This window comes from Plasmodium vivax, chromosome 9 (genome assembly GCF_000002415.2).
Source record: "Plasmodium vivax chromosome 9, whole genome shotgun sequence".
NCBI classification, from domain to species: Eukaryota; Apicomplexa; class Aconoidasida; order Haemosporida; family Plasmodiidae; genus Plasmodium; species Plasmodium vivax.
The window spans coordinates 376,519-388,963 of record NC_009914.1 but is presented as its reverse complement, the minus strand read 5'-3'; the positions used below and the strand labels follow the sequence as shown (position 1 = coordinate 388,963).

General features: G+C 44.9%; 4 protein-coding genes across 4 annotated transcripts, besides 6 other annotated features; 1 reads left to right on the top strand and 3 right to left on the bottom strand.

The window, feature by feature from the left end:
• Positions 1–315: 315 nt before the first annotated feature.
• On the bottom strand, positions 316–4,510 carry PVX_091285 (hypothetical protein, conserved; the record flags this gene model as incomplete). Its single annotated transcript, XM_001615198.1, has 4 exons — positions 316–455; positions 920–3,529; positions 3,697–3,762; positions 3,866–4,510. 4 exons carry the CDS (start codon positions 4,508–4,510, stop codon positions 390–392), a joined length of 3,387 nt encoding a protein of 1,128 aa, XP_001615248.1. The 3' UTR covers positions 316–389.
• Positions 1,469–1,532: a microsatellite.
• Positions 2,048–2,067: a microsatellite.
• Positions 2,642–2,681: a microsatellite.
• Positions 4,511–5,613: 1,103 nt separating the features above from the next.
• On the top strand, positions 5,614–7,817 carry PVX_091280 (hypothetical protein, conserved; the record flags this gene model as incomplete). Its single annotated transcript, XM_001615197.1, has 1 exon — positions 5,614–7,817. The coding sequence occupies exon 1, from the start codon at positions 5,784–5,786 to the stop codon at positions 7,815–7,817; it is 2,034 nt and encodes a 677-aa protein (XP_001615247.1). The 5' UTR covers positions 5,614–5,783.
• Positions 7,509–7,605: a microsatellite.
• A 242-nt stretch (positions 7,818–8,059) lies between the features above and the next one.
• Positions 8,060–9,634, bottom strand: PVX_091275 (hypothetical protein, conserved). Its single transcript, XM_001615196.1, has one exon. It carries the CDS (start codon positions 9,239–9,241, stop codon positions 8,363–8,365), a length of 879 nt encoding a protein of 292 aa, XP_001615246.1. The 5' UTR covers positions 9,242–9,634; the 3' UTR covers positions 8,060–8,362.
• A 776-nt stretch (positions 9,635–10,410) lies between these two features.
• Positions 10,411–11,379, bottom strand: PVX_091270 (hypothetical protein, conserved; the record flags this gene model as incomplete). The annotated part of the gene is made up of 1 exon (XM_001615195.1): positions 10,411–11,379. The coding sequence occupies one exon, from the start codon at positions 11,377–11,379 to the stop codon at positions 10,807–10,809; it is 573 nt and encodes a 190-aa protein (XP_001615245.1). The 3' UTR covers positions 10,411–10,806.
• A 616-nt stretch (positions 11,380–11,995) lies between these two features.
• Positions 11,996–12,037: a microsatellite.
• Positions 12,038–12,212: 175 nt separating this feature from the next.
• Positions 12,213–12,233: a microsatellite.
• Positions 12,234–12,445: the final 212 nt, after the last annotated feature.

Here is a 12,445-nt window from a genome sequence, read left to right as displayed (position 1 = left end):
GCATGCAGGGAGCTGCAACGTGAGATGGAACAACGGAACGGCGTTATACAACGCGACGGCGAACAAAATAGAAAAAACGGAGAATGGCGATCGAAATGCAAAGCGTACATATAAACGGAAAGGCGATCCACACGGGAAAACGCATATCTCCACGCACATAGTGAGTTCCCCTGAGGGGAGGGTATCACGTGAAAGTTCCCTCTTTACCCATTTTTTTCTGGCAAAGGGGGGGATAGGGGCGATCATACGTATATGTGGATGCCAAAAAGGTGGTCACACGTATGCATATGCCCAAACTGAATTGTTCCTTTGACGGTTGCTCCTACGCGTGTTCTACAGAAAGCGGGGGTACCTTTTTAACCGTCCGCAGGCCTCCACCAAATGGCGCTTCATTTGAGCAGCTCCTCCTTGTACCATTTCGCATGTGCGGTACACTCGCAGGAATTTTTCGCGTGCTGAAAAAAAAGGAAAAAAAAAAGCAGTGAGAAGTGCGGTGAAAATGTACACATAATGGCGAATAGGGGGCACAAAATTTTCAGCGGCGGGGGAAATGCTCTTTTTCGAGGGAGAAATTTCACAAATGGGGAGCTGCTTAAAAGGTGAAGCACTCAAGGCGATGCGAAGAAGTGCATACAAAGTGAGAACTAATGGGGGAAGGGGGGGAAAAAATATCCCTCTTAAGTGACGCAGTTGCCAAACTGAGACTTTCCAAATGTGCATTTTTTTTTTTTTTTTCCCCCCTATATAGGCGGAACTGCCTAGACAAATAGTTTACTCAACGTGTTGTCATTTTATTCTCCCCCGCTGTGCTTAGCACCCCTTTCACTTCAATGCGCAAACAAATATGATTTTATGATGCAAAAATGGGGACGCGCCTCAGTAAGGTGCGAACCGCCTATGCAGACAGTGCTGGGAGTACCTTCATAAAAATCGTCTGGTTAAACTTTCTGGCAAGCAGTAAGGTACGGTAAAGCGTTTCACTGACTTCTGTAGAGTCGTCATCCATGTGGAGCAGCAGGGTGGGGAAAATCTCCTCACAAAGTTCATCAGATATAATTAAAGACTCATTCAGAAAAAGGGAATACAATCCATTTGCGGACAACTTACGAATTGTGCCACTTGAGTCGTCCATTAGCTTCAGCAAAATTTTTAACAAGTCGAGCAAAATATTATTATTGCTTATGCGCCTTGCAATTTGTGCATATATGGCGATGGCTATTTCTCTGTTTTCTCCATTCCACGTATCATCAATGGAGGATTTTAGCACACACACCAAATTTTCAATGAGGACATTATTTTCAAGTACAAATTTGTGGAGGGCATTTTTTACGAATAATGTTCTTATGCAATGTAGAGCTCCTTTTCGTGTCTGCGCTTCGTTCAGGCCACTCTTCCATGTGCACAAGGGCAACAAAATATTTTTTAAAATTTGTTGCGAATTTTTTTGTAAAAAATTGGGGAAAATATTTCTGGAACAAAACAAATTTAAGAATAATAAAAATTCTGATTTCATGAATGGCCTTAATTCTTGATTCATAATTATGAGTAAAAAATTTATCAAATGTGTGGACTGCTCCATCATGACTTCTTCGCTTATGTTACACAAAAGTACATTTAAAAATTCAATGTTACATTTGAAATTGTTAAAGTCGTTTATATTTATCATCGTGGGGACGTTCTGCACAAAGTGGACATACTCATCGTTGTAAAAATCAATTTTGGCTTTCTCCCCATAGTGATAATGCTCAATTTTTTCAATTAATTTTTGCACTTGTGATTGCGGGCAAAACTGGGTATCTGATTGTAACATGACCAAAAAGTGGAAAAAAATTTTGCTGTACTTTTTGCAGTCCTCCCCGATGATGTTTAGCAAATGCTCCAGGGTTATTAACATGTAGGGAAACGCATCTACATGCTCGTATTTCGCATTTTCGCTTATTAGAAATAGAATGAAATTTATGTCTTCGTCCTCCAGTTTGCTTTCTGCCAGCACGTTCCGCAGGTAATGGCCGGCCAGCAACTGGGACAGCATCATCAGCACGATTTTTTTGTTGTCGCAGATAAGGGGGGCGCTGTCCGCGGGGTAGAGCACCGATTCGTTCGTCGATCCGGTCGTCAATCCGTTCGCCGATCCGTTCGCCGCCTCTCTCTTCACCACATCTAGCGGTCCCCCTTCCTTGGGCTCTTCCCCCCGGTCATCATCCGTGGCTCTCTTTTCCAAGTGCTGCTCCAGCTGACCACCCCCACCAGCGTGCTCCTCCAAAAGAAAGTCGCTCTTCCTGTGCGCACACCACCTTTCGTACGCCTTCCGCTGGTACTTGTGATAATTCGTGTTTGAAAAAATATATTCTGTGCCAGCTCCACCACTGTTGTTGGTTAAACAAACGGTGGAGTTGTTTCTCCAACTTTCATCTCCATCATGCGCGCCACCCGGGGATACGTCGCTAAGTTTGTAAAAGCTCTCCGCAACTTTTTTAACGTTGCAGTCGCCTAGTAGGAGTTGGGCCACTTCGGGGAGCGTCACACTCAGGGGCGTTAAATACCCACACGTGATAATTAGGCAGACAAATTTGGTGAGGTACAAAAAGGACTCGTATTCGTAGCCGTACTGGGAGGCGGCGTTCTTCAGCGAGGCGTCTTTCGGTGGGGCGCCCTTCTGTGAGACTCCCTTCGGTGGGGCGCCCTTCTGTGTGACTCCCTTCGGTGGGGCGCCCTTCTGTGTGACTCCCTTCGGTGGGGCGCCCTTCTGTGTGACTCCCTCCGCAGAGATACCGCTCACCAACAAGGGCGTCGTCGGGCAGTCGATGTACTTAAACAGGACCAGCGATTTGTACACAAAGGACAAGATGGGCCTAACAAAATGAACCGTGTCGCGGTGGGTGCACAACAGAAACGCGGTTAAAATGCTGGCGAAATCGTCCTTCCCTTCGCTCCACAAACCTCGTTCATTATTCATAATCTCGTAGAATAGTTCCTTTTTTATTTCCCCAAAGAGGGCAGGAATATCGCTGCGCACAACGTTAAACGGGGAGGGTGTGTAAAACAGGGTGTTCATCCTGGAGAAAAAATATTCACATGGTGCTTCTCCCGAGTGCTCACAGCAGTGTTCCTTCTGCCAAACGGTTCTTCCCTCACCAACATTTTCCTCATTTCGATGCGCGTTCGTTTTTGCCTTTTCAGGTGTGCCATTTTGGAGAAGTTCCTCTTTGCCGATATGCCTCTCACTTAGCCCACTCGCTAATCCCTTTAACGAAGAGGCTATCCTTTTCAGCGCAGTGTAACATCGCTCGTTGAAGGAAGGGGATATATTTGCATTCGCGCATAAGAGGACGATAAACACTAGTTTAGCCCTTTCGCACTTGCTCAAGTCGCTAATCTGTAAATTCCAAACTTCAATGCAATCCACCACTTGGAGCAAAACGTTGCTCGATTTTTTCCTGCACACGTTTTTTAAACATTCTGCGAGGTCTTCAAGGAAATCTCTGTTGCTCCCGAGGCATAGCAGCTTTTTCAGGCATCTCAGAGCAAGCTAAAATGGAAAAAAAAAAAAAAAAAAAAAAAAAAAAATATTGCACACAAAGAGGTAAGTCTCGTATGGCTAGCTAGCCAAATGGAAAATCGTTGCATCGGCAGAATTGGGAAATTCCCCCCCTTCCAATGGAGAATAGAGGCCCACCGAACGGCATCTCTCATTACCTCGCGAATGTCATTCTGTCTTACGGCTAAGGCGGTCAACAAACCTTTCAACAGGCTCCTGTACAGCTGCGAAGGGGGGACACAGAACAGACTCCTTTGCACACATACATATCACACGGTGTACATATAAAAATAAGTTAACTAAGACGAAATAAACGTTTGCAATTACGTGATTAAAGTCCTTCGGCTGATTTTCAAACGATAGTTCACATAACAACTGGCAGCTGATTTTTTTTATAAGGGGAAAGGGGTCTTTAATTAAAACTGATAAAGCCGTTAAAATGTCTTCAAGATAGGGGTTAATGTCCAGCACGTGTGGAGCAACGTCTGCGCATTTGTTCCTAAATCTGTGGACGATAATGCTGAAAAATTGCACAATTTTTAACCTGACTTCTTCTTTATCTTCTATAATTTTTTTATTTTTATCTTCCTTTAATCTGTTCGTACAGATATGAAGAAAATTGTCATCCTTACTGACATTTTTAAATAGCACGCAGTCTAGCAATGTATCATCGAGATTTTTTTCAATTAAAAAGTAAATGTCAAGAGTAAAATTCCTGCACTCATCGAATTCTTCGTTAATCCATTTGTGCAGCTGGCACAGCAGATAGTTCCGAAAAAAGAGGCAAAATTTTTCCTTTTCTTCCTCCTTGCAAATGGTAAAAAATTCTGACAGCTTTTCATATATTATTCTTAAGGCGTTTAATTTTTTGTCTTTGTCTGATATTTCTGTGCTGTTTAAAATGTGTATGTGTTGCTCGACATGTTTGTGCAGCGCGTGTTGGCTTTTTTCTTCGTGCAGCATGTTGCTCATCGTTTGTGCGGAAGGTATGTGGTGGGGGGGATGAAAATGTTAAAATTGGGTGAAGTGGGTAAGAACTTGGAGGCACCTATGCACGCGTCGGCTATGGCGCTATGAATTAGTACCAGTAGCAGAATATGTACCAATTTTTACTCAAGTGGGGATGACAAAACAACAACGAATAGGAGAAAAAACATGAAGGGGGACGTTACAAAGTCACAAATGGGAGGAAAAAATTGGAGCAGCCTTAGCACACAAGTTAGCGGGAAAACTGTTGGCCCACTTTTTATAAAAACAGTTCGTTAATTTTGGTCTTCCCCTTCATTTGTCATTCATTTTGGTGGACTTATGAGGGGTAGGGGACGGGCGAGAAATAGGAAACGTACACAAGTGCTTACACATTTGTGGAGATGCGAATCACACCGCACAATGTGTCTCTCTCTTTGCAGTTTTCTCAAAAAAAAAAAAAAAAGGAAAAAAAAAACCTTTCAGTTGACTGCGACATGGTATGCAGTTTCGAATGATCATACCTTTTTTCTGAATTTTTTTTTTTTCTCCTTTCCACGTGTGTTTTTGGAAAAAATGAGCACACTGTTCGGGGCGCATTGTATACATCCCTACGCGGAGAAGCGAAGAGGGCTTATTCACTGCACTGGGGTAATGGCGAGGATATTGATGCGCTGCCAGTTGGCACGCCGCTACTTCGATGCATGAATCGCATTTTTTCGCCTTTCTGCTTCCTCTTTTTTAGCCTTTTTGCATTCTCTTTTTTAGCCTTTTTGCATTCTCTTTTTTAGCCTTTTTGCATCCTCTTTTTTTCGCTTGTTTGTATTCTCTTTTTTTTTTTTTTGCTTGTTTGTGTTCTCTTTTTTTTTTTCGCGCCCCCGTGCTGTTCACGCGCACGCTCCCCAAATGTGGAAGCAAAAAGTGTGGAAAAGGAAAACCTACACTAACTTTGCACATGGCTTCAAGTGTACATAAAAAATCGGCAGCGCAAAAATTGTGAATCTTTATCTGAAGAGAGGCGCCCCTTCAGTGAATTTTTTTTTTTTTTTCTTTACCGCGCACGGTTGATTTTTCTGCACATGTACATAGGAACATTTATATGTATGTGTAGGGGCATGCGTATATATGCGGGCTAGTACGTATGTGCTTGTTTGTGCCTGCCCCCTCCCTATGCCTCTGGCGAGCTGACTTAAGAAGCGTGCCCTGATTTCTACACGCCCAATAATGATGCTTGCGGATTCGGCGGCACCCACTTGCTTGCAAACACCTTTCTGAAGAAATGAAGAGAAAATCGGTTTTCATCAAAAAGAATGTCATAAAGGCGCAAAACACGTTGGATAAGTTTGGCATTTTTAAAAAGGTGAACGTGGTGAAGAAGGAGCAGCCGGAGAAGCAGAGGCAAAACGAAACGGACGACGAGGGGGTGGAGGCCAAAAGGGGAGGAGACACCGTTAAGGTGAAAAAGGAAATCCATAACGATAGGGAGAATGAAAAGAGGAATGATAACATCATCAAAAGTGAACACAGCGCAGATGGGCATCCGTCATTCAGGGTTAAGGTAAAGTTAGAAGGTCATTCGGCCCCCAATAGAAACCGAGAGGGGGGCACAAAAGACCCCTTGGGGAAGTACTCTGGTGGGAGGAGCGAAAGGGGGGGTCGCAGCAGTGGGGGAGAAGGCGATGTGGAAGACAGCAGGGTGGATGATGAGGATAATGACGAGATTGGCGAAAATGGCGAGAATGGCGCGAATGGCGCGAATGGCGAAAATGACGACAGAGGCAACCGTGGAAAACGCGGCAACAGTGGTAACAACGGAGGGGACGATTCCGACATGCGCTACAGCAGAGACAAGAGGGAAAAAAAAAAAAAAAAAGAAGATCACACCGGAGAAAGCAACACCCCCTTGCACAAGCTGTACCAACCAATATATAAGGAAGACTATATAAACGAAATTCGAAGCAAGAGAAATCCATTGCTCACAACTGTATTGGATGAAGATTTAAATTTTAATTTAATTTTATGTGGACCTCCAGGTTCGGGAAAATCCTCCCTAGTTAATGTTATAAAAAATAAAACCAACAATTTGTTCATCTCGCTTTTCCACCTGAACAATTTAAATAATGAACTCAGAAAGATATACGACCAGTCAGTAATCAATTACAAGCTATCGAAGAAGAAGACCATCCTTTGCATAAAAGATATAAATAGGCTGAACAAAAATCAGCAAGAAAATTTATTGCTCATTTTGAAGAAAGGCTATTTTTACCTCCTCGCCACGTGCCTTTTCAACCCCATGAATATTTTAAATGCCTCCCTGAGCTCGAGGTGCTTGTATTTGTACCTGAACCCGTATGATAAAATAGAACTGGCGTTAATTATCAAGAGGATAATTAACAAGCTGGACATTGACATTGAGGATAACGCTTTGAACATAATAATGAACCACTCGTGCGGGGACGCGCGGGTGGCCATCAACATCATCGAGTTTGCCATTAAGAATATGGAGCGGGAGAGGGAACGGGACAAAGGGAGGGACCACCGAAACGATCCAGAAAAGGACAGTCGAAACGATCCAGAGAAGGACCACCGAAACGATCCAGAAAGTAACAGTCGAAATGACATGGAGAAGGAAAAACGAAACAGCATGGAACATGCGGAAGAAGCGAAAAAAAGCTGCGACATTATTACGAAGCAGTTCAAACTGAAGGACTTTAGCGAACTGCACAAATGGGCATCATCCACTCATATTGAAAAAAAAGTTATCCAATTAACTAATATAAAAAATTTTTTGCAAAACTTCCCATCGAATGATAACAAGCTAGACCACTTTAACTTCATCTCCGGATTACACAAAAGTATCAGAGCTGGAAATATCAAAGCAGCTATTTTGTACTTAACAAAATCTTTGAAGAACGGGGAAGATCCCTTGTACATTTGCAGACGGTTAATTCGAATAGCGTCTGAGGACATCGGGCTGGCGAACCACGACGTGCTGTCTATTTGTATCAACACACATTATGCATGCAAGGCTATAGGGATGCCTGAGTGCCAGACGGCGCTAATATACGCTGTCATTGTTTTATGCAAGTCGTCCAAAAGTAACTACATTTACCTTGTGGAGAATAACGCCAAACAGATTTGCAACGAATACAGCTTTGATGTGCCCTTCCATTTGAGGAACACGTCCAACAGGTACGTCTACACCAACCAGCCCGAAATTCTCACCTTCGAGGAGCATTTGAAAAAGTACAAGGATGTGCAGAAGTATTTGCCTGACTATATAGAAAAGTTGGAGCTTTTGCCCGAACTATGACCGGAGGGCCCGCGGGGTGCAGCGCCGCCCAGGGGTTTCGCGCGCATGCATACGTGTATGCATGTGCGTCTATATATATACCCGTGTACCGCGCACGAGGCCCCACTTGCGCCCCATTTGACCCCCTGCTTTTTTAACAATTTTTATGTAACACCACCCTTCCCGCCACTTACACTTTTCGACCTGATTTATCGCTCTTTTTTTAAAAACCCACTTATGAGGAGCCTTTTTTTTTTTTTCCCGAACGAAGAAATTGCGGTGACATGTGATATGGAGTTGCGCGCAGCATTCGAAAAGGGCGTTTCGCGTTTGATGAGACGGGGGGGTTCAGCGATTTGCATTGATTTGCAGCGGTTTGCAGTGGTTTGCAGTGGTTTGCAGTGATTTGCAGTGAGTTGTGGCGAGTTCGAGCGAGTTGGAAAAAGGGAGAACGTGCAAACGGGCGTACACATGGGTGCACCTGTTTGTACACACAAAAAGGCGCCGCCCATATGCACACTCGCGCAAGCGTGCCATGTAGCCAGTTTGCGCGTTTTACTGCTACATCACCTGCCCACTTTGCCCTGCCGTATGTCTACAACCGGGTTGTACGTTAACATCTGGATGTCGTTGAGCACCCCCTTCAGGTGGGCCTTTCGCTCCTTCAGCACCCTGTTAAGCAAATACCTCGTGATGTAGGCAAAGTCCTTCAAATCGGTGTTGGTCACCTTTATGTTAAAATTGAATAAACTTTCGTAATGCGGGTTATTCGTTTTTTTTTTTTTTTTCAATTTCTCCTTAATTGCGTGCAGTGCCGAAAGGATGAGGCACATCCGCTTAGTACCATCCTGGTCGTTACAAACCAGCAAAGGGATCTCACACTTTTTAAATATTTCGTTAATCTGCTCGGTTATCACTCTGAGGTTGTCGCTTCGTTTCCGCTGCTCCTCCAGCTCGGCTTCGTTCAGGTAATTCAACTCGAAGAAGTTTGCGACTGTGCTTTGGTTCGACAGGGGGGAGTTGCACTCCGCGGTGCGTTGGGCGTTTCCCACGTGGTTGTCAGGGTGGTTCACGCCATCAACGCGCTGCTCACCACACTGCTCATCAGGGAGCTCTCCGAAACCCTCGTCGTAGCCCACGAGGTCCTTATACTCATCGATCAGAGCCAGCGTGGCGAGGCTGTTCAGGATGTACGTCCGGACCCCCACCTCGTGCATATTCGCTTTGTTAACATTGCGCACATTGATGTTCAGTTTTTTTAAATATTTCAAAATATGCTCGATGTAGTTCTTCTCCTTGGTGTAGTTAATTTTTTCCCTCTCCTTTGGTTTGTACAGGCGGATTTTCTCCTCCTCCAATTTTAATATCATATGGTAGAACTCGTCCTTTCCTACCTCCACGGGGTTGTAATTGAGCAGCTTCAGCTTCCTTTCCAGCGAGTTCATCTTGAGGGGGGGCGGCTCGACTGTATAGCTCTACAGGTGAATCGGAAAAAGGAGACCCCACCGCTTAACTCCACAGGCTAATCGGCAGAAGGAGACCCCGCCGCTTAACCCCACAGAGGAACTAACCTAACTTGCCCACGTAGGGACGAAACTACGAAAGGGCGTCCTTAGGGGGCATATTAAACGCGTGAAACGCGTCAATCCTGCGCCTGTAAGGCGGGGAAAGATGCAGTGGCAGTCTCCACGCAGCGCTCTGCATGTATACAAATTTTGTATACACAGAAATATGTACGCAGAAATATGGGCACATAGATCTACATACATATGCTCAATCGCGCTGGCCCCTATGATACCGCTAAACGTTACCAAAATGGCAACAAAATTATTTGCCTCTTTTTTTTTTTTTTTTTTTTTTTAACATTTTCAGTGCACGTATGTGAAAGATGCAAAGGTGTAGGAACGGATTCCCCCCAGATGCACTCATTTTTTCTAAATTGAAAATACTCCTTGATGTGGCATGCCGAGTCGGTCTGCCGTGCGCCCCAGTGGGGAGGGGCAAAATGGTCGAACTAAAATGTGAACAAGGCAACGCGCACAGGCGGAAAAGGAGTTTCTTGCCCATCAGGGAGTAATCTTGCGTGTCAGTTTTGTGCCATTTACGTACATATGTTGGCCCATTAAAATGAAGTATATAACCGCATTATCCACGTGGGGGGAAAAAAAAAGGCGTGCATCTTCCCAGGAGCACACATATAGTTAATAGGTATATTGAAAGGTTGGCATAAAATAGGCTGAGCAGATAGGCTATACAATTTCGCCGAACAAGGAAATGCGAACGGAAGCTGTTCATCTGTTCACGTACAAAATGTACCCCCCCCTTTTGGTTGCTTCTTAATTATGTAGATGCACTGCTCAGATGGGTAACGACAAGTAGAGTTGTTATTCCCCTGGGAGGGTACTTCCAAGTGAGGGTAGATGAAAAGAAAAGTTAATTGAAAATTCTTTTTGCAGCGCTTCGAAATAATACAGGGATGGAGCACTCCCAGATATGTGCTGCCCCCTTTATGAGGAGGCATGTTGGTACATTTCTAAACGCCTGCACGGGGCATGCGCGTCGATCGATCAGCCACCTGTTGAGCATGCGCTTGGTGGAAAACACAGAACCGTTTCATCATTTTCATTCTAGCAAAAGTGTGGCCACCTACATGGGGCCATATGATACGGGAACTGTTTTGTTCGTGCGCGAATTAAAAAGGGGAACAAATGTGCATGCAGTGTGCAAGAAGGGGGTGGCATAACAGACTGCTTCGTTTGGCAAAAAAGTGGTGACATGCAGATTTGCGCTTGCCAGGTATTGGCATGGTGGTGGGGGGTTAGGCATGTATACCTGTGAGTCAGCCTACAGGGACGCCCTACACAGGGGAAGCGCATATATCGTATGGGGGTTGACTGGTGCGGGGAGATAACATCACGTGCAGCCGCTTCGTCTGCATAGTAAAGGGGCAAAAAGGCTTCATACGCGCCGCACAAGCGTTACACACGAACTGCACACGCTTTGCACCAGCTCAGTAAAAGAACGAGTTGAAGAAGGGATTATCGTTGGTCGGCACGTGGGGGGCAATTTCGTCCTCCTCGTTTTTGGCCCGCTCGTCCTCCAGCGCCAAATTTTTCTTCTGAGTCTCCAGAAATTTTAAGTAGTTATGGAAGACCAGCAAGTGGTGGTGGCACAAGTGGTTGAGCGAATTCACCTTGTTAATTGAGCTTATCGAAATGGTTAGGTCTTCATTAATGCTCACAGTATTGCAGATGCCAAAGATCTGCACCATGTCATCTACTTTTATATCTTCATTTTTATCGTTGCATGCAGAGTAGGAATATGTTAAGAGGAGCTTTGCCTTGATGTACCCCGTGGAATCGTCAACTGTGTAGACTATGAATTCCTTTTTCTCCTCGATGGCTAATACGAAGCCGACTATTTTGATGAGGTTTAATTTTTTATTTTGGAGGGTCAGCTTATTTCTGTCTTTCCTGTGCGCCCTTATGAGCATGCTGATGTTGGTGTACATGAAATTCGCCTCGTTGGCTTCCTCCTTCAGCTCGTCGTTGAAGTAGCCGCTCTCCACGTTCAGGTTTGTCATTTGGCTGGTTAGCGGTTAGCCGTTGGCGATTGGCGATTAGCGGTGGGTATGCAGATGCGTTATACCTGCGGGGGCGCAAAAAAAGGGGGAGGGGGGAATTACTCAAATGTAGGCATGCTCATTTGTAGGTATGCTTATTTGAGCGCTATATGGGTGAACCTTCCCCCCTTAAAAGGCGGCATGCCGCGATGTACACCTTTACACATTGGCGCCCTTGCCATTGTGGCACTCACTTAAGCACATGTATATGACAGGTGAGTTCTCCAACCGGAAGACTTCTAACACGTTCCGCTGGAACAAACGGGGAAGTATTCCGAGTGTTGCCGAATCTGCAATGTGGATGCCCAAGTAAACGACGCCAGCGCGTTCGCTCGAAATGTGTGACTGCCCCTACGACACGCCTCTGTTTCGGTTGGTACCAAAATGGGTGATGCTTTCGAGGCGCTTTTGTATGAACGTCAAAGTGGGAAAAAGAAAAAAGGGGAAAAACTGACGTATCGCTAAGAGGGGAAGTGGGAGCGCTGACGCAGTGCATAAAAAAAAAAAAGAAAAAAAAGGAAACACAAAAGAGGGCGAAGCAAAAGGAAACAACAAACTAGTGTGATGTGAAAATAGCATACAAGGTGCCTCTTAAAAGTTGTGCCATTTTTTTTTTTTTTTTCCACTTGCTCCATTTGGTGTGCCCTTTTTGGGAGCGAAAAGGGGGGAGTCCCATTTGAGGCTAAAAATAAAGTAGGAGGAGGGAGGCCCACTTTTTCTGCGCGCTATGGTGTAGATGTTCGAAGGGGGCGTTACAACCGCTGCGATTTTAAAATTAAAAAAAAAATAAGAATAGTGTATAATAAAACGAAGTAAAATGAAATATAATGAAAATGCTTTTGTGCACACAGAACAAGCAATACTATCAGGTTTGCTCAGCGGGAGATGCCGTCCTTCAGCGTGCGTCGAAAAATATCGAACGGACGCGCAAGGTAGAGCTCACTCGGGGAAACCACATTAGGCAGCAGATCAGCTGAAAGGGAGGATGGCAAAGAGGGACGCGCGCAAGAGGCGATTCATAGAGAAG

Coding starts and splice junctions, on each gene's coding strand:
- PVX_091275 (XM_001615196.1), bottom strand. CDS start 9,241: ATGAACTCGCTGGAAAGGAAGCTGAAGCTGCTCAATTACAACCCCGTG.